The sequence below is a fragment of the Apis mellifera genome, linkage group LG5 (assembly GCF_003254395.2).
Source record: "Apis mellifera strain DH4 linkage group LG5, Amel_HAv3.1, whole genome shotgun sequence".
Taxonomy (NCBI): domain Eukaryota; kingdom Metazoa; phylum Arthropoda; class Insecta; order Hymenoptera; family Apidae; genus Apis; species Apis mellifera.
The window spans coordinates 7,683,865-7,702,980 of NC_037642.1; the positions used below are offsets into that span (position 1 = coordinate 7,683,865).

Genomic DNA, 19,116 nt, shown 5'->3' on the forward strand with positions numbered 1-19,116 from the left:
TTTATCGCATGTAAATCTAAAAAAAGGAGAAAAAGGAAAAAAGATACAATACATAATTAAACAATTAAGCGGAGGAAAACGGAAGAGGTAATTAAAATTAATTATTACGATCATCAATAACGCTGATATAAATTCTATTATTTGCGAAAAAAAAAAAGAAAGAAAAGAAAAGAAAAGAAAAGAAAAAGAGAAAAAGAAACACGAGATATATTCCTTTATTTCCTTTTCCTTCCTGTTCCAGATTCATTACACCGTGTATATTCGCACAACAATTAATAAACCCTCGTTATACGAAAACTCTTGCGATCAAGAATGCGCGCTGTAGATCATTTTAAATTGTCACGCGCGTATTTTTTTTTCTTCGAGGTATGTATACGCACCTTTAAATCACGAGCCACGGTGGCTTCCCCACCGGTTGCAACGTACCGGTTGCACCAGCATCGGCTAATCTTATCTTATCCGGTGATCCTCTCCTAATGCCGCGCTGTGTAACCGTGCACGCCGCGCCAACAACAACCTCGGAAGAAACAAACGTGAAAAATATTCTTTCCGCCCTCTCCGTGGCTGGAATTCCCAACTTGGAGACAAGAGGAACGTAAGATCGATTATTTACAACCTGTCGATACGCGAAGTACAGTCGGCCGCAACACTACTCGTTATCTTGCAAACAAGATTCGCTTAACCTAAAAAAAATTCTGATCCCTATTTCGTACGTGTAAAAAAGTGCCTCGAAATTTTATATCTATTTCTGTCTTTTTTTTTATGTATAATTTCAAGCTATCGTACAAGTCTAGAGTATTTCTTACGATAATAATAAAGCATGGCAAAACTCGAGATTTTTCTAATTCGAAAATTTCTTGTACGTCGATTAAGGCTTCATTTCTCGCGCGTATTTTATTTAAACAAAAATTACTTCGTTATCCTTTGCGCGTCGCGATGTTTCGCATAAATAGGGATTGTAATGGATATTTTAATAAGGTAGCTCGTTGTTTAATTAAGCTCTAAGTGTAAAGTATGCGAATACTTTTGTGACCGACTGTAGATAATTAACGCGCGAAATAGAAATCGTTGCGGACGATTTTTATGGTATCGAAGTCGGTCGAGCACACCTTGCTTAATTGACGCGTTCTACGCTTTTTACATGTTTTTCTTTCACCGCGGGCTATACACGAGACCGACATACGTTTTCTCGCGGACCAATTACTCAATTAGAAAAGTGTCGTTGAGAAAAATATATATATATATATGTATATTTGTGTGTGTGTGTATGAAAAACGATACGATGAATCGGCCAAGAAGGGAACGTGTAAACGTCGATGAAGTTATCGGACATTTGCAAGAACGCGAAGCGATCGAGTGCCGTCGGATCGAGAAAGGGTTCACCTTGCGAGCTGAACACGTTCACAGTCGTGAACGATTTTTGACAGAAACTCGTCCATGTTCGATTTCGATGTATTTTAATCGGTGGATGTAAAGAATATTTTTTTCTTTCTTTCTAATTTTATTCATCATTTATTTATTTTGATTTGTATTCAAATATAAAAGAAGATGAAAGAAGATAAAAGAAGATGGATGATTGATTATGATATTTTTACTTTAACGTCGAGTAAATCATACGTACATTTAAATATCAAAATTCGTATTTTGTTATATATTTTGTATCGTAGAATAGAAATTTTTATGTATTTTTTTATTCCTTATGTATATGTATCGTTACATTATATTTATATTTTTTTAATTGTTCCATTAATTTGTTCACCTAATAATATATGAAATGTAAGACGAATTACGTTAATCGCGTTAAAATTTATTATGTAAAATATATTGCGAGTATAATTAATTTGATCGATAAAAAGAAAAGAAAAATAGTATTTTCGATAATCCCTATTATTTTATTTTATCGTGAAAAATGGCAACGTAATTGCACGTAATAATGTCCCAATGTCGAGCACGATTTTTATTCAACCTCGCTTTCACCGTTTCGTCGTTGTTTTCACGTCTCTCTTATCTGCATCTGTGCACGTTGTCTTTGCTCGCGTTTTAATCGACGATATCGTTTACCGATGCAAGGATAAATATAATCGAATATATAATGTCGTCGTGTATACATCTCCAGCCTCGTCCTCTCTTCTTCTAAAGAAAATTTAAGATTCAGAGAGAGAGAGAGATAAAATCGTCGAATAAATCGTTCGAAATATGAAACGGGCCTGTTGACTAGTCACAGTGAATTAATTAATAATCTCGAATTGGAAATACATTCTCGTCTCGGGTGAGATATCGTTGAGTTTCAGGCTGATTTTTTTTATCTCATATTGACTTTCTCCTTGTTGCAGACACCCCCTGTTCCCACTTCTCGCGCTGATCTTCGAGAAGTGCGAATTGGCGACGTGTACGCCGCGCGAACCTGGCGTAGCGGGTGGTGACGTGTGTTCGTCAGAAAGCTTCAACGAGGACATAGCTGTCTTCTCCAAACAGGTAAGCGTATCTGTTCGATACTTTATACGATAAATTAGTATTCCAGTATTCGATAATACGTTCGCCGATAAATTAAAAAATAAAACCTGGTGAAACTGGTGTCAATTTGTCACTGAATTTTAGGATTTTAAAAGATCTTTCTTTTTTTTCTTTTCAAAATCAAATCCGAAAGGGAATATTTAAATGGAAAAAAATTCGTCAGCCGTGACGAATATATTTCAGTTACACGAGAATTCGATTAAACGACAGAATGTTCGAAAATGTCGCGACGATTATTTCAAAAACGAGTCGAGTACAAAATTTTATCGTATCGGTAATTGCGTTTAGGGTAAAGATTAAAATATATTGGAGGGCAATTTTTTTTTAAAATAAATATTCATGAATACATATATTTTATAATCGCGCGAAAATTCGGTCGAACAGAGAAATTCAAAACGTGCGACGAATTTTAATTTAAATCTTCGCGTAATGTAGAAAAAAAAATAAATAAATTATATCCGAAACAAATAATTGAATAACGCGAATGAAATAAAAATTAACGTCGAAAAAATTCGAAAAACGTGCAAACGAATATATTTCGAAACCGTAGTGTAGAAATTTTTCAAAGGAAGCAAAACGCGTAGAACTCGTAACTCACCCCATATATATATATATCGAAAACACCCCTCGTTTCCCCAATTCCAACGTTGTCGTTGCTCAACGTTGCTCCGTGAGAGAATGTTCGAAAGTAACCTTTTTTTTCCAACGGAGAGGATACGCTTAGAAAGGGAGAGAGAGAGAGGGAGGGAGAGAGAATTTCGGGCCGCTCCAAATGAGTCACGACTCTCTCGACACGTCCTTCTCTCAGGCGACGAAATAACGTTGCGCGGCCATGGATGTAACCCGTGGATGTTTAGGGTCTCTCCAAGGAGAGGTTGGCTCTCGTCGGTTGGAACTTATTTTTAGGAATTCCAACGAGCCACCCGACGACGAGCATCGAGAGCGAAAGATCGTTTCTCATGGCCGCGTTCTCCTTCTTACGATACGTTCTACGGACGAGCCGGAAGAACGCACAGAGTTATAGAAGTCTCGTTGTTGTTTCGCGATTCTTCTCTTCTCTCCTTTATTCTCTCTCTTTCGCTCTCTCTCTCTCTTGCTCTCTCTCCTCGTCGCCTAGTTTTTCGCTCGTAGCGAGCCACGGGTCCTCGTCGCTCTTCCCGCACAGGTAAACTCACCTGAGGCGAGTCCTGCCAAGGACACACGCGTAGGTAACCGGAGAACCTATATACGCGAAATGATTCCGGGCCTTTTAAAAACACACCGTTTCGCCATCTACGCCCGCTCCCCGGGCCGGTTCGACTTCGAAAAAGGTCGCCTCTCTAAGATCGGTGTTGGAGCACGTTCAGGTATATATATATATATATATACATCCGTGACCGTGTCTCTCCCCGTAGAAACCTTCTGGGAAGCGGATGGATTTGTCGTCGAGAATAAATTATCGATTTTTCTTCCTCCTTGCTCGTGGCGAAAATAAAAGGGGAAAAGGAGGAGGAGGAGGAGGAGAGGGAGTCCGTGGGATGGAAATCGGGCACCACCGATCTCCGTACGTATTTCTCACAGGAATGATAGAGGCGGTTTCGCAAAGGTGCGGGAATAACACGGGGTGCCGGTGGGGAGAGGAGGGGAGGGGATATTTGCCCGTGGAAACAAAGCATAGGCGATTAAGTCGGAGCAGCCGACAGTACGCACGATAAAAATGTTGCCTTGGTGGTTCTTTGCGCGTTTAGTCGATGCAAACGAATGCAGCACATTTAGATTGAGGGATATCGGCGCCTATGTATATCGCGGAGCTAGATAGCCAAGCTGCTCGTCGGTTATCTTTGCATAAAATTGCACACTTCTTTTCGACCAAACTTCTCCATCTCTCCTCTCTCCCCGTGCGCCACGCTGGCTAATTATATAACCCGGGCCGCACCCCGGGTTTTCGAAGATATATTTCGAAGGGTGAATTTCGTTTCGAAACGAGTTTTTCCAGTGCGCCGAAAAATCAACTGCGTACGCGTTTAAATATAGAGCGTGGTGACACGGTAGCAATCGACCCGAGCCACACGGACGGACAGATAACGTTAAGCCTCTGAGTCGCGAGGTGGGATAAGGGGCGAGCTGGCTGCTCTTCGCGTTAATTAATTCGATGCTACGTCATCGCGTGCGCGCTCGTGTTCGCGATTAGAAAATAAGCTTCGAAACGAAAGAAAAAAAGAAAAAGAAAAAAAAAAAAGGAAAAGGAACGGAAAGAAAAACAGTTGAATCCTTCCTTCTCTGTTCTTTTATTCTCGATCGTTTGGTATTCTCGTTAAATCGTTCGCCTATGTTCAACCATCCTGTTATTTATCCGCGGCATGTCGACATTATGTCGGCCAAGACAACGGAGCCGCGTACTCACGGAGAGTCCGTTAGAATTGCGAAATTGACGTGACATTTGCATCTTAATAAGGAGCATAGAATTACGAAGCGGGAAGCGGGACGTGCGAGGAGAGAAGGGGAAAAAAATTATTGAAAGAAGGATACCCAGCGACGTTTCTCCCAGCGAATCGGTGAACCGCGTGTGGTAAATTGCGCGCCGCCTTTTGCTCGACCGTTTCCTTTTATTTCCGCGGCGATCTCCGCTCCGTACAAACGTATCTCGTTTGACGTTCTTCCTCCACGCGGGACCCCGTATTTCAACCGTGCTATCGACGCAATTAATTTCCTTTTCTGTCCGTTGGAAGCGAGAACGAACGTTGGAAAGGCGGCAGTGCGCGCGAATCGGTTGTCCCTCGCGTGTCGGTATCTTCCTCGAGAAAACGGCGGACCGATTATGTATACGGGGAACTTGGGAAAAAGTTTCGAGAAACGAGGAAGTGGAAGTCGTAGCCGATACTCTCGGCCGTGGAGGACGTGTCCCGCTAATTCAGAGATTACGCGCCGTCCTCACGAGCGGATAAACAAATTGTCGAGGGGGAAAGGGCCCCACGATTACCCCCTGTCGTTCGATCCCTGTGTTCCCCCTCGGCCCATTCTTGCAAGGAGAGATAATGAATTTTGATATCCAACCAGCGTCAGGCGTTATGAAATTTTCTTCGCATTTATCTTCCCGTTTATTATTCCCTTCCACGACGTTCATAAGTACTCGTGTACGCGGGAGTAAATTCATTTCGTTAGCTCGTATGGTCGCCGTCGATGGGAAGATTACACGGCCGATTACATATAGGTAAATCTAAGTCGCCTCGCCCACTCGTTCTTTACTTACCATCGATCTGTCGTCGCCGATGTCTGGAGAGGTCGTTTTATAACGTCAGATGGAGAGGGGCCAGGGGAGGGAGCACGGTACACGCACACCGGCGGTACACGTGAAAAGATAAGCAGGTGACAATCCTCTTGCGGCGGTTTCCGAGGCGTGTCCTTCGAACCCTTTTACACCCCGTCGATACTTGGACGAAGATATAGTAGGGCCGGTGCGCGCGACAAAAGGGCCGCGCGCGCCTCGCGTATACGAGATTATTCGTCCGCGTTTCGTTTTCGTTGCGTGCGCGGCACAGGAGCGGGCGCATGCGCGATGGCCTCCTCACCGCGGCCGGCGCATGCGCAGTCTCAGTCGCGGCACGACCACCGCCGCTGCCGAGTCGTGAGAAGTGACGAACCGTGACGAGATCGGACCACGTTGGAGGGGGTAAAGAAGGGGTGCTCCGCAGCCGGTGGAGAGCGCTGCTCATTTTCTGCCATTGTAAATTGATCTATTCAATGGGGCCCGGTATTATCCCGTGCGGTCCACACATCGTGCGTACTCTATGGGGCCCCGATACATTCCACACGCAACCAGAACCCCGTCTCTCCGCGCTCGCTCCCTTTTTGCGCGTTGCCTTCCAAGCTTCGGCTTTGGCTTCTTCGTGTTCCAGGCGGTCTGGCTTGCCTGCGACGTAGCAACGCGCTCGGCAGGAGCGTCCCGCTGTGCCGCGTTACGCGCATTGTTGTGCCCTTTTTTACCAGATGGGTCGGCCGTCCCAGTTTTCGTGCCCGCACTGGACACTCCGCTGCGAAAATTTCGTTTTCGTCGGCGTCCTGGTGCGCCGTGTTGCGCTTCGCTGCGTTCAAATTAATCGTTCGTCCGAGGGAGCATCGATGCTCTTTTGTGGCTGCCGAGATATATTCGTTCGATGAAATTTCTCAACGATTTTTTCGCGGCTAAAAAAAGGATTTAGTATTTATCCGTTGACTTAACTAGCAATGAGGTAATCGCGCCACCTGAAAAGCGTAGGTTGGCCCTTCGGACGGCCGAAACAGTGGCCAACAGCGTGGAACGTAGGCGTGTGGAGGGCCATCGCGATGGCAAGACGATGAAATTGCGTTGGGCCAGCTTGTAAAGACAACGGTAGAGAAAGGAGGCGAGTGGGAAACGCCGGACAAGGACCCGTCGGGATTTATTGGTGCAATTAGAATGCACCTCCGGGGGCATTAAACCCTTGTAAAACGCTGGCCCCCGCACTCTGACGGCCTGACTAATGCGACCGCGAGACAGGCACGTCCTCCACGCACGCTACCTGCTTTCCCACTTCCAAGGTGTGGACACTGTTTCCTATGAATTTATGTATTTGTTTCTTTTCTCTCTCTCTCTCTCTCTTTCTTTCAACCGGACAAGATATTTACGAACAGTTTAGATCTTCTCTCCAGTGTGCTAAAGAATTTAAAACTTATCTCGAATTTAGAAGTTACACAGAAATCAAACTCTCGTCCTCAATTTTACGACTACTGAATACAAATTAACGTTTCAATATTTCCGTATATCCGATTCGATTACATCGGTTAATACTCTCGGAATTATATTCTTAACTTTTGTAATCGAGTATTTTTATTTATCGCAAATAATATATTCGATTATCTATTTATCGTTCGAAACGTTAAAATATCAAAAATCTGGAGATAGTCGTAAATTTTACGACTTTCCCTATCAGATATCGATTGAACGATCGTGTTCCAAGATTAAAAACGCGTATCAAGGAAATTGTCAAGCGAAGGGTTAAAAACTATTTACGAACGAATCAGAGCTTGTTTACGCTTATTATTTTTAACGATTCATATTTCGATAAGCGGATCGGCCAACTCCTTCCCTTCTTCTTTCTCCCCATCCCTCGACAAGCAAGAGTGTAAACAGATGTAAAGTCGCATTATCATAATCGCGATAACAACAGCCGCGACGTCTCTTTTGTCGTCAAAGGCGTGATCATCGTTTCCACGATCGATGCATCGACTTATCTCTCGCCATAACTCGCTACCGGTATATTCATGCTAAAGTTCGATCGGCAATAATCTCGCGATTATACGAATCTCCCTCTCCCTCCCCCCTCTCTTTCCATGGAATGGAAAAATTTAATAGACTCGCGCTTTATTGCCCGCTTTATTGGCCGCTTATAAAATCGATGCAATTAAACGTGATTACACGGAATTCCAGAGCGTTGAACGATCCCTGGTCGCTCGCTTATCGATGCTTTTTGAACGGCTCGCCAGTCGATCCTAATTAACGAAACGTGGTTAGGGCGGGAAAGTTGTAAAATCATTCGCCTTCTTATTCTTGAAAATTTTTACATACCGAGTACTGTACGCCAAAAAAAAAAAATCCATCAACGATTGAACGGAATTTAATAGAATAGAAATTATTATTTTTATATTTTGTTGGAAAAATTTGGATCATTTGAGAATTTAAAACGGTTATCCAATATCGAATCATATCATCTATAGATTGAGAAACTTTTTAATCCGTAAAACGTAACAAAGTTTTATCAGATTATTATCTGATTAATTCTTCGCCGACGAAGCTTCCAACGATTTCCTAAGTCCTGTCCATATGCTCACTCACCTGGCTACCTTTCCCCATGCTACCTTCGCTAATCGTTCAATCGTTATCTCTCATTCAAGGACAAGCCCGATTACCCTACGATCCATTTTTAAATACGCTAGATGGGCGTGTTTCCATTTCACCACTTACATCGATCAAACTTTATTTAAAAATTAACTTTTCATCCTCCTCTCTCGCAAAGCGCTGTTTCTTTATGAAAGGAGAGAGAGAGAAAAAAAAAAAGAAAAAAAAAACATTGTAGAATTTTTCTTCTTCACAAGCTGTGCGTGTGCAGCTGCGCTTTCATCTTCGAAACCTGGCAATTAACCAACTTATCCATCCAAAAAAAAAAAAAAAAGAAAAAAAAAGAAGAAAAAAAAGAAACTTTTACAATCTCCTCCGTCGTCCCTCCGATAAGATTAACTTCAACTTCTTCTGCTCGATTCTTTCGACGACTTTGTCCAGATTTCTTTACAACCTCCAGGTCAATCTGGTTACCTTGAGTAGTCAAGGTCCCCGGAGAAAGTCAACGAGCGACGAACTTTACGCTCGTGCCGTTCGTGAAAGATGCTGCCATTATATCCTCCCGTTCGAAAGTGGTCGCTGGAAGACCACTGCACGTTTCCGTCCCGCCAAGGTGTCGTAAACGTTTACGCAGGGTGCTGCAATTCGTTTTTATTGCGCGAAGACAATCACTCGTTTTTGGGACTCTCCGAGTTCCTCCGACACTCGTGAGGGGGAGGGAAGGGAAGGGCCCTTTTATTTTGATCTCTCGTCGATTCCGACCGTTGGTCGGACAAATGGGCCGACAAATCGTTTACGTAATTCCTCGTAGTTTGGCGCGAAACGACGACGACGACGACGTCGGTTCCTCGTCGAGCGAAAAATGGAAGCTTTGACGGGGCCGGAGCCAGGAGGAGGGGAGGGGAGGGAACGCACGATGGCCGAGAAGGAAACGGCAGAGGAGCAGAACACGGGCACAGCGGAGGAGCAGCTGCTTCGTATATCTCTCGGCAGGATCGTCGCACACACTTGCATACCACGCTGTCCTAAACAGACGTGCCGGAACGAGAGCATTCTCTAAATATTATCGCGCAATATTTTTATCTTGCGCCGGATGATACAGCCTGATCCTGGTGGAATTTTCCTCTGACGTACAATATATATTTATTTATATATATATTTATTATTTTCGTACGCGAGGCTGTTCATTCTTATCCTCGTTTCGCGAAGAGAAAAAGAAAAAAAAAAGAGAGAGAAAAATTAAAGTAAAAAGATCGAGGTAAAAAACTTTGCTCTTATTTTTATCGAAGCTCGGAATAGAAAGTGCCTGTTCAAATGGTACTGGCTCCCGATGCTTAATTTCGTTTCATTCCGCCATAAATATGGAGGATCTCGGATATTTAACGGCGGCCAGCGTCACATTAATAGCGCTCGTATCGCTTTATACATATGCATGGGCTCAATTAGCTGTCACTCGCAGCCCCCCTGCCTCTAATCAGCGTGATACAGTCGTTTCGATCGAGGCCGATAAAAGGCGCAAACTTTCGCGCGAATTCCCCATCCCTCCAGAAATCGTTTATTTCCTTCGCGCGAAATTCCTTCCAATATAAATTTTCCCAATGATATACGTACATATATATATATACACGCGTGTGTGTGATTCGCGGTGGCCGAAATAGGTAAGGACAAAATAAAATTGGGGACGAGGGAAGGGGAGACGAGGCTGCTTACAATTTGTAATCGACGTGGATACCTGAACGGGCGTTTAGGTCGCCGCTTGGGGATCGTCGAAAAAGCAACGGTGACAGGGCCCAGTGCAAGAACTAGTTCCCCCCTACGAAGAGTTGACAGTATTTTTGTGCGGCTTACAAGACGCCTTCATTATCCATACACCCGATGCGAGAGGAACTCCCATTCAGAATTCAGCCTCATGAATATACGTTCCTCCGGCCCCGTTCCCAGAATTCTTCGCAATAGTCTTCGCGGGACTCGACCGGTTAACTCGATTTTAACGTTCCACCCGTTTTTCCGGCCGGATTCCTTCGTTGTCAGTCGGCAGCCCCGATTTAATCATTGCGATACTCTTCCTGCAACGACTATTCTTCCTCGAATCCAACGTTGTGTTCTTTTTCCCTCTCTCTCTCTTTTTTGCCTCGAATTCTTCTTCCCGATTTTCGAATCTCGAATCCACGATCTTTGCGTAAGGAGAATCAATTAGAAAATTACGAAACGTTACGTTCCTTATCGATAAAAGGATATTTTGGAGGAGGAACGTTAACGATATTCAATCCCACAGCCGGGTTGTTCTAATCAGATGGCTTGGCTCGGTGTCGGCCAAGAGAGAGAGAGAGGAGGAGAGAGAATAATCTGGCGTGGATTCCACGAGATTAACCGGTACTTCCATCGAGATTTGTCGTCCATCTCATTCCGTTTTTTCTCCTCGATCCTTTCAGTAAGAACATCGTGGGTCCAATTAAGAGCGGATCCCCCGAGCATCGAGCAGAAGATACTCGCCCATCCTCCCTTTTGTTTCTATTCTGATCGTCACTAGGCGGCGCCATGAAAATGCTCGAGAATCTCTCTCCCTCTTTGGCCTCCTCTCCTCCTTTATATCCATTCGGCGTTTTTCTGCGTTTTCTTCCTTCTCGCCCTTCTTGGACTCTCGCGGTGTTGTGCAGGAATTCCATCGCGTTCACCGGCGCGTTTCCGTTTTCTACGCGTACGAATCGAACAGCGGGGATCCAATTAAAAGAAAGCACGAGTAAAGGAAATCATTTGGATCAGAGAGAGAGAGAGAAAGAGAGGGAGGGAGAGTCAACAGGTGTACAAGGGAGAGATAGAGGTATATATATATATATATATATAAACGTGCGTACAAACATATTTGTCGATACGATCTACAGTTTTAATATTCCAATTAACGGCTACGTCTAATTATTAAAGATTCTTAAACGTGTGCGCTCGTCTGTTACAGATCAGACAGGAGAAACCTTACTACATCGCCGATCCGGAGGTGGACTCGCTGGTGAGTATTCGCTTCAATTTTACGAATGATTGTATCTCCGCGACACAAAAAAATATCCCCCAAATTTTATTCGAGAGTGTTATCAAATGATGAAAGAGAAGATACGTAACTTGAATTCGGTTAATTAATAAATTTTTGTATCCCGGTGGGTAATTAATTAAAAAAAATGTCGGAGTAATTTTTCTCCTACCTTCGAAGGTAGTCAAATATCGTCAAGAATTCTCCAATTCTCCGTTTACCTTCATGGCTAATCGTTCGATTTTATCCGATCATCGTTTCACTCGACCACGTTCGTTTCGAAGAATGACGACGGAAGGATCACATTTAATCGTCGATGAGAGAGGAAACGATGTTCAAAAAAAGAAAGAAAAAAGCAGGACGTTACGATAAATATCCTTCCGTGGGGATATAATGTATTTAATTCTCATACAACGATGTTGCTCTGATATCTGATAATCGGAAGGAGGAAGGGAGAGGAGAAAAGAAAAAGGGAAAAAAGGAACGAGGAGCGCTGGAAATTTGAAAATTGCTTCCTCCTTAAGCCGATATACTTAAAGCGAGCAGATATATTATTACTCGTATGAACTTTATCGTATTCAATTATGCTAGGGCTAATGGAGGATTCGGTTCGGGAGTAAACGGAGTGTATAAAAGTAAGGCAGGAGGCGATAATTAAAAGAGAAAAAGGAGAAAAAAGAAAGAGAAGGAGAAAAGAAAGGAAAAAAGGCCGAGAGGAGTCGGCGAGTCCGCCTTTGTTTCCTCGTGGCTGGACGCGGCGGCGGCGGCCATTCGAATGGCAGACCTTCGAGGAGAGCAGACAGAGGAGGAAGAAATATTTCAAACGACCCTTCGCGTTCTCTCCGATCGAGATAACGGATAGTGGGCTTTTTAAATAACTCGGGTGTATTCGTTGGTGGACGAGGACGGCGCGCACACGCGGGCCCATCGATGCCTCGGCTCAAAGTCGACCTGCCATTATGGATTCCTTTTTCGAGACCGTTGTCCCTGATTCTCATTGATCTTTCCTTTCTTGCGGTGGCTCGTGTTTCACTGCGTATGATTGAGGGTCTTTTTCTTTCTTTTTTCTTTCTTTTTTTTTCTTTTTTTGGAAAATGGGTCTATTACAGGTAAAGTAGGTAAAGCGAGTTACTCGCTTTTTGAAACGTATTCTTATACGGATGGTGATGTAGCGATAAGGATAAGCTGTTGAGAAAATATCTCTCTCGAACCCTATCGAAATTGATTCTCTCTGAAATAATTGCGGATCTTTAATTTTGGAACGAATTTGGTTTTTTTATTCAAGAACGAAAATTTTCCCTCAAAGAAAAAAAAAAATTTGTCGATAACAGGGTTAAAAGGAAACTTCGAAGAATTATATAAATATCCCCGAATTTAAGAGACCGTATTATGACGTAGTACAACGTAATTTGTTTCGAGATCCGATTTCTAATTAACCGTGAAAAAGCGACACACAGAGGAGTGAAGGTTTGCAAATATTTCATCATAAAGTTCGTTCAAGCCTTTCCGTCTGCACCGGGGAAAAGGTGTCTCGCGTTTTCGAATATTCGCCCGTAATTCAAAATTGGATATATCGAGCGTGTTAATGGTGAACCGGTGTACGTTGTGTTTTCGCGTTCTCCCCTCTCCCCCTTTTTTATTTTTCGCTTTTCCCCTTCTCCCTCTCTTCGTCGAGTCCGCGGTACAGCGGTGGGAAAAAACGAAAAAAAAAAAAAAAAAAAATATATATATATACATATATATATAGAGGGAGAAGGAAAACGGACGACGGGGATGCATTTCGTTGACGTTGTTCGCATCGTTGGCCTCAATTTTTCAAAATGTCACGCCCGTTATCTGAGCTGTCAGGACGGCATCGGTCCGCGCGCAAACATCCACGCAAGGTGTACCCCGCTCGAATCTCGCGCCGCTGTTGTCACAACTGTCGCTCGGTCTCGATCTGTTGAAACAGAAAACGAACGAAATAAAACCGAAAAATAAAAAAAAAAAAATAAAAAAAGGAAAAAAAGAAAAAGAGGGAAAAAAAGTAAAAATAAAAATATTGGAATGGAAAGAAAAAAAGAGAGAGAGAGAGAGAAGAGGATGAAACGAGCGGGATAAATATTACACGTGTGTGTGTATATTATCGCGTATCAACGGTAGTGTATACGTGTATGTATGGTGGATTCGCATCATCGAGAGAGCGGTGACGAATTATGCATGTCCGTGACATTAAATAAATGTAAAGCGCGAACGGGTGAGACGCGCGCGTTTCATCTAAATTTTAAAAGGAAACGAGACACGGTTGAACGGGTCGCTGATTTTTCCGCGTGACGCGTTCGTAGGAATTACTGTTACGCACTTCTCCAATAAAGTTATTCTTCATCGTTTCTTTCTTCTCTCTCGAGGAATTGTTCTCCCTTTTTTTGTAGATATTCGACGCTTCAACTTTTTTTCTTCTTACGGAAGAGGGGGCAGGTTCTCCATTCGATAGAAACGTTACGCAAAATTACAGAAATTTTTCCTTCGAATCGAAATCTTTATGAATAATTCCACAATGCTCGAGCAAACCATTCCAAACCATTCTAACACGGTCATTATCGATCCAGTTACGCCATTATTGCACCTGTTGCTACAAATGGAATAATGTTTCTTTTGCGCGAGGAACGGCCAATAACGCGGCACGCATCTCTCCACCAATTCCGAACCGAACGCTTTGAAAATGTTTCATCGCGCCATTTCCGAAATGTTTTCGCGATCGCACCGCGGGAGGAGGGACGAATCCCTCTTCCCCTCGCGAGAATTCCCCTCCTCACCGGTTCAGAAAACTGGTCCAATTAACGCACGCCTCCCCAACATTGCAAAAACTCGCGAGTCGAATCCGCTAGAAAATTTACGAACGGCACCAAGGTGCGGAGGAGAGGAAGGGAGGTGTCGAGGAAAGTCGAGGGGAGAGAGAGAGAGAGAGAGGCCTCGAGAGTTGGACGATCGAAAATCGCATTGGTGGCTCGTTCTGTCGGTGCAGAAACCGGTGGCGTGGCTTCATTACGCCCGTGGCAAATCGCAATCTACGAGCAATGAGCTTCTATCGTAAAGAAGAGGCACGTAACGTCCGCGGTTTTTGCTGTCCGCGCCCTTTGCCTCCCCCCTTTGTTTCCATCCTTTCTCGGATGGGGAAGGGGAGGGAGAGGCGAGGCCCCTTTTATTCCACCACGACTCTTCTCTCTTCTCTACCCTCGGCTCCATCTCGCGCCGTCCACGGCCAGAAACTGGCTTTTTGCCGCGATTATTTTGCCAGAGTGAAGCCACGCGGTTCTCTGTTACGGGAAGAGAGAGAGAGGGAGAGTGGTCGGGGGTTACACGCACGATGCGTTGATTGGAAAGGTCGGCTGGAAACGACGCGGTGACACGATCGAGGGAACGTCGGGGAGCGTCGAAAGGGCTCGAGATGGCGGAAAATTCGACGCAGATGCCGTTGGTCCCCCGTTGGAAAGGTTTTGGAAAAAAGGGCCGAGTTTCACCGAGCTCGGTCCCTCAGGGGTGGCGCAGACAAAGGAAATCGTTGCGCTCTTCGAGTGCTTTCTCCGTGAACCTCGAAATCGCTCGCCCGAATATTTCCTTCGATTCCTTCGTTCTTCGATCCATCGTTTTCGCAAGATTCTTTATTTTTTTCGAAAGTAGAAAGAATTCTCTTTGGTAGAAATCTTTCTTGTTGCAATACGTACGTATGGATTCTCTTGCGAGTTGTGACATTTATCAAGAGAGAGTTGTTTACAATTATTTTCATTTACACGAAGAAAATTTATATCTTTTGGATAACAGCAAGAAAACGCATTCGACAAAAATATTTCGATGCAACGATGAAACGTGATTAAACGATCGCGTGACGATAAAATTGGATGTAAAAAAAAAACTCTCTCCATTCCTGTAAATATAAAACGTGTAACTCTCAACTATTCAACCATGTTATAAGAATACACTTACAAAAAGAGATATTGTCTTTGTTCAAGACGCGAGAGCAAGTCGTCAGAATGAGACAAAACGGTGCACGTATCGCAAATATGTCGCTCGGTCTTCTTCCTTCCATTTCTCTTACCTTTTTAATCTTTAACCTTCGGCATGCAAAACGAAGAGTTTGTTTCTTCGGCCGGAAGAGGCACGTACAATGGCGGACGAGGTAAAAAGCCGTGTACCGTGCCCGCTCTCTTCAATCCACCGAAGGTCAAGGGTTTCCTTCGAGGTTAAAAGCGAGGATCCTCGTTCGCCCTCTGCGAATCCTTCGGCAGCGTGGACGAGAGCCGTGCTCTCTATTCTTCCGCTGTGGAATCCGTGTTTCCCGCCTTGCACGCGGATCTTATCTGACAAACCAGACAACGTTTTCTTACGGAACGAAAATATCTAGCCTTCGAGCATTCCTTCCTTTCTTTCCTTTTTTTTTTCTTTCCCCTCTAATTCCATTCCACGTCTTATCTTTCGTGCCCTCGAGAACTTTCTCCTCCTTTTCGTTCCTGCTGTCAACTCCATGCTCAATATTCCTTTCTCTCGATTTTTCAGAAAAATTGCAACGAATTTCTTCCAAAATATGTAATGTAATTTAGTAACATTCGATTTAAATCAATATAGCAGTATATTAGAAGAAGAAGAAGAAGAATTCCAAAAATTATTCCAATCATTTTCTCCTTCCTCCTTTCTTTCCTTTCACGAGGAAGAAAAAGGATGGAGGCGTGGGTGTAGGCGTGTGCGAAACGGTGGCCGAAACGGTGTCTTCCGCACGAGGTCGTAAACGAAACGAGGAAAGGAAAGACGACGAGGCATTTAGGAAGAGAGGGAAAAGCGGCGGCCCGGCGCGAAGCTGTTCCACGAAGCTCGCCGGGAAAAGGGACCTGCCCTCGCACACGCGCTTTAATAATACTCCACCTATTTAGCATAAGCGAGAAATGAGCCAATGAGATGCTAATTGCCCCTCTCGCGTTTCGAGAATAATTATTACCACCGCGGAGAGTGCTTTGCATTAGGCTCGCTCGGACGTTGGTCCACCACGCTGCTTTCTCCATGCTGCTCCCGCGGATTGGAACAGGGATTTCCCTTCTTCTTCTTCTTCTTCTTCTTCTTCCTTCTGTTCTTCTTTTTTTTTTTTTTGCACGCGCGAACGCTCCCACGAACTCTTGGCAACGTCACTCCCTTCTAACGAGATGGAATGCACGTAATGCAGATGTTTCTGGCTTTTTAAAACTGGACGTTTGTTTAATTTAGAGATTTCTTTTTAAAACGATACTTGGATTCCCCGATATTTGCGCATCTGTGGAAATTGAAAGTGGAGATCTTTAATTCGCATTCTTCTGGAGTTTTGGAGATTATATTTGTAATCTAAAGATTTTTCTTTTTTTTTCTTTGTTATTAATAACGTGTATTTGTTAATTAATTATATAAAAGTTATTTCTTAAATCTATGTATATCTTATTAATAGCAATTTGTATCAGTCGTTGGTAAAGAAAGAAAAAAAAAGAATGATCAATCGTAATATTTCTTTCCCACGATGCGAAATAAATAATAGAATTTTCTTTAATCCAAATATAATTTCGAAACAGATTCGAATCGTTAGAACAATCTGTGTATTTAAACTTGATCATTTTCCGTGATATTCTGCGATATCTATCCAATATAACAGATAACGCATCAGTGTGTATCAGAAAAATCACGTTATCGATACTTACGATATTCCTCGAAAGAAAACTTGTTATACAAGAGTACTCGTTTACTTTACTTATTTATTTACGATTATATTCGAGATTCCAACAACTGTTTTTCAATATTAAATTAATATTTCCAGCCTCTTCTTCGTTATTAAAATTTCGAATCTCCATTCTCATTTATTCTTTAAGGGGGCGAAAAAAAAAAATGAGAGGAAAGATAATCCATAGTTAACGTCATTGCAAACGTATTAGCTTCCAAAAAAATAAATGTCTAACCTCTCTAAAAGTCAAGTGATTCGTTTCCACGTGGCTTCCTAGTTCGTTCCTCACAGTTATCGAAAACGAATAGGAAGAAGCTATAAATTCTCGGCTAGTCGTTATTTTCTTTCCATACTGGTCATCAAGGCAGACGTTGTTTTTATCAATATCGCAAAATGGAAGAATATATCCATAGGCCAAGGATCCTCTGTTAAGGATCCTAGCAAGATGGACGAAGAAGTTAATTACGCGGTGGGGAAAAACCTGTATAGTTCGAACGAAGTTGGGCGGAAAAAAGAAAAAAAGAAAGAAAGAAAGAAAAGAAAAAAAGAAAAATGAGACAAAGTGCATCCTCGATGATTAATGATTAAATAGAGAAGATAATAACAACGCGGATAGAAAGAAATATGAACATCTTCGTATTTACAAAGAAGACATGGCGTTAATTAGAATTAAAGATCGTCATTTTCTTGCTGCGTCTCGATCATCTACCGGCAATTTTCATCCTCTCTCTTTCTCTATATATATATTTATATATATTACGTTTCTTCGAGTTCTCGAACCATTTCTAATGATCCGTGAAACGGATTTTTCATCAATCGTACGCAGACAGAAATATATATATATTTTTTCGAGACGAACGACGGTAACGATGTTCCTTCCAGGATCAATATATCGTCGGATTATTGCGCGAAATTGAGGAAAGGAAAGCGTATCGATTTAATAGGCACCAGTAAAATAGTAAGAGCGCGGAAGTGAATTTTCGATCGGAATGCATTAAATATGCGCGCGAAATTATTCGTGGAAATATATCGAATGTGAATCGATTTTCCAGGCTCTAGGATCTTTTATTCATGCGTGTCTCACCCCACCGTCTATCAATTAATCGCACGCCAATCGAACGTTTATTAATTGATTTTTCTCCGGCAAGAGTCTCGATCGATATTGCGCTCGAACGACTTTTCCACGAAACCCCTTTCTTGCTCCCACGATTTTATCCGGCTCGGAAATTTTATTTTGGAAACTCGAGAGAGCTGAAAAGAAAAAAAAGAAAGAAATTGAAGTGGATCGTTGAGTAAACGAGAAGAGATAGAAATTAATAATATACGTATATATATATATACATATATTTCTTCAAATACGTATCGCTCGTTTCCATGTTAATCAGTGGAAATTGCAGTGGAACAAGCGTGCGTAATTTATGCGTTAATAAGGATTCCTTTTTTTCTTCCCTCCCCTCTCTCTTTTACTCGTAACTTAAAACCTCGCCTATTAAAGGAGGGACAGTAACAAGTTGGCCGTAGTAGTTATTTATAAACTGTCTCTCTGAAACCAGTCCGAGCTCATTCTCTGCCAATTTTTCCGTATTACCTTTTCACGCCGTTTACACGGGCATAAATAAACATTACTCCCACGATTTTTGCACGAGAAACGAGAGGGGCGAGGAAGAAGAAATTTTCGAAATTTAAAATCTCGTCGAATTTAAACCGAGAATTCGAAACCGAGTGGAGAGAAGTGGTGGATAAGAAGGGCGGATAAGAAGAAAAATCGATCGATCCATCCTTAGGGATGTTGGATAATTGGGACGGTGGAAACATTAGAAGCCTCTTTTTCACAGGGTTTAGTAAAGCTACACCCTCTCTCGTTTTGTTTCGTATCTGCTCCATTTCCATGAATAACAACCAGCGTGGAGGGACGCCACGGTCGGAGGCGGGTTGCAACCTTGCCTCGGGCCCAATAAAAGCGACAAAACGCGCCCGCTCCCGCTCTCCGCTGGAGCCGGTATAAGAAGAGAAGCGGCACGGTAACGGTACCCT

General features: G+C 43.0%; 1 protein-coding gene across 5 annotated transcripts in view; it reads left to right on the plus strand.

Annotated features, from left to right (window-relative positions):
• The window catches only part of LOC552079 (homeobox protein homothorax), a 479,885-nt gene that overhangs the window by 70,402 nt on the left and 390,367 nt on the right, over positions 1–19,116 (plus strand). For all 5 annotated transcript variants that reach the window (XM_016912223.2, XM_026440631.1, XM_026440632.1 and 2 more), the window contains exons 3-4: positions 2,334–2,475; positions 11,301–11,351. In XM_016912223.2, coding sequence (XP_016767712.1) covers positions 2,334–2,475; positions 11,301–11,351 — 193 coding nt within the window. The remainder of the gene's footprint in view (positions 1–2,333; positions 2,476–11,300; positions 11,352–19,116) is intronic.